Here is a 1,519-nt window from a genome sequence, read left to right on the forward strand (position 1 = left end):
GGACTACGTAGAAGCCTTGAAAGTCCAGTACGACCGGCTGCGACGGTCGTCTTCTTACGGGCGCGGGGTCCCGCCGATGGCCTCAGGGTAGTCGCAAGACCCCGACCTCCGTGTGATCTGTGGCAACGGCTTGCTCCGGATAATCGAATTAAAATGCCCAGATAACTAGCTAACGGAAGACCTAGCCGAGATCGAATCGATTCTGCAACACCATTTCAAGTGAGTCTTTGAAAAGCCGAACACCGCCAAGCCCAACCAAGCAGCCACCTTCACAAAGGATCTTTGTAAGAACCTGCTTCACTTCGAAGAGGACGAATGCCTGACTTTTTGTGGAGCAGCGTCATTAGCTGAAGCTGAAAACCGCCGTCACGTCAGTGCCGCCGAACTCGGCACCGAGAACAGACGGCCTCACCACGGGGTTTTACGGGACCTTTTTTGACGTTCTGGGGATCTCTACTGAGTGTCGTCAATTTCGTCCTCGAGGGGCACGGCAAACCCGCCTCCTCTAGAGTGGGTGGCATTGTCCTCATCTTAAAGAACGGTGCACCTCCGAATGAACCAGCTTCGTGGTGCCCAATTACTTATCTGAATGTTGACTTCAAAATAGTGGTGACAATCCTGAACAAACGGCTAAGTTTTCCTTCCCAACATCATCGCCCCGCATCAGGCCTGTGCAGTTCCGGGAAGGTCAATGTTCGGCAACCTTACAATGACTTGTGACGTCTTCACGTATGCCACCAGAAAAAGAGTTTCAGGAGCCTTCCTCTCACTTGACCAAGCGAAGGCTTTCGACCCGGTGAGGCACGCCTACCTGTTCGAGACGCTATGTGAGTTCGGCCTCCCGATGGACTTCGTGAAGGTTATAAGACTTCTGTACTCGGATCTCCGGTGCAGCATGGTTGTCAACGGCTTCACGACCGATATTTTCGAGTATACGCAAGGAATCAGGCAAGGGTGCCCATTAGGTTCGACACTCTTCGTGCTCTTTATAGAGCCTTTCCTGTCGTCAATAGTCTGTGGCCCGAATATCCCAGGCCTGCCACTCACGGGCGTTGAAGAGCTCAAGGTACTAGCCCTTGCGGACATTTCCCTCTTCCTGCGAGACGCCCGCAACCTCGAGTACTTCCAACGCGCCTTCGCCTCCTATACTGAAGTGTCTGGGGCGATGCTGAACGATGAAAAAAGCTAATCCCTCCTTTTTGACCCTTTCCCGGCTAGTGTGATCGGGAATTTCAATATTGTCAACACAGTGAAGGTGCTTGGTGTGTTCTTTTACTGCGAGGGAGTGTCAACCACTACGTGGTGCCGAGCAGTAGACAGGGCCTCCCTCCTAGCTGAGCGAGCGAAACTTCTTGACTTTTTACTAAGGAAAAAGGCAGTCGCCGTCAAAACGAGCCTCTACGTACTAGCCGCATACGTCGGCCATTTCACAGTAATGCCTTTGAGGACGGCAAGTGAGGTGAGCATGCTGACCAATGCTTTTCTGTGAGAGGACAAGCCACCCCTCGTCAAGCAAAAC

The 1,519-nt window shown here is 52.5% G+C and overlaps 1 protein-coding gene across 1 annotated transcript; it reads left to right on the top strand.

The window, feature by feature from the left end:
- Positions 1-709: 709 nt before the first annotated feature.
- LOC142765839 (uncharacterized) lies at positions 710-1,189 on the top strand. The gene has a single exon (XM_075867643.1). The coding sequence runs from the start codon at positions 710-712 to the stop codon at positions 1,187-1,189; it is 480 nt and encodes a 159-aa protein (XP_075723758.1).
- The last annotated feature ends 330 nt before the right edge of the window (positions 1,190-1,519 follow it).

This window comes from Rhipicephalus microplus, chromosome 6 (genome assembly GCF_043290135.1).
Source record: "Rhipicephalus microplus isolate Deutch F79 chromosome 6, USDA_Rmic, whole genome shotgun sequence".
Lineage (NCBI taxonomy): Eukaryota > Metazoa > Arthropoda > Arachnida > Ixodida > Ixodidae > Rhipicephalus > Rhipicephalus microplus.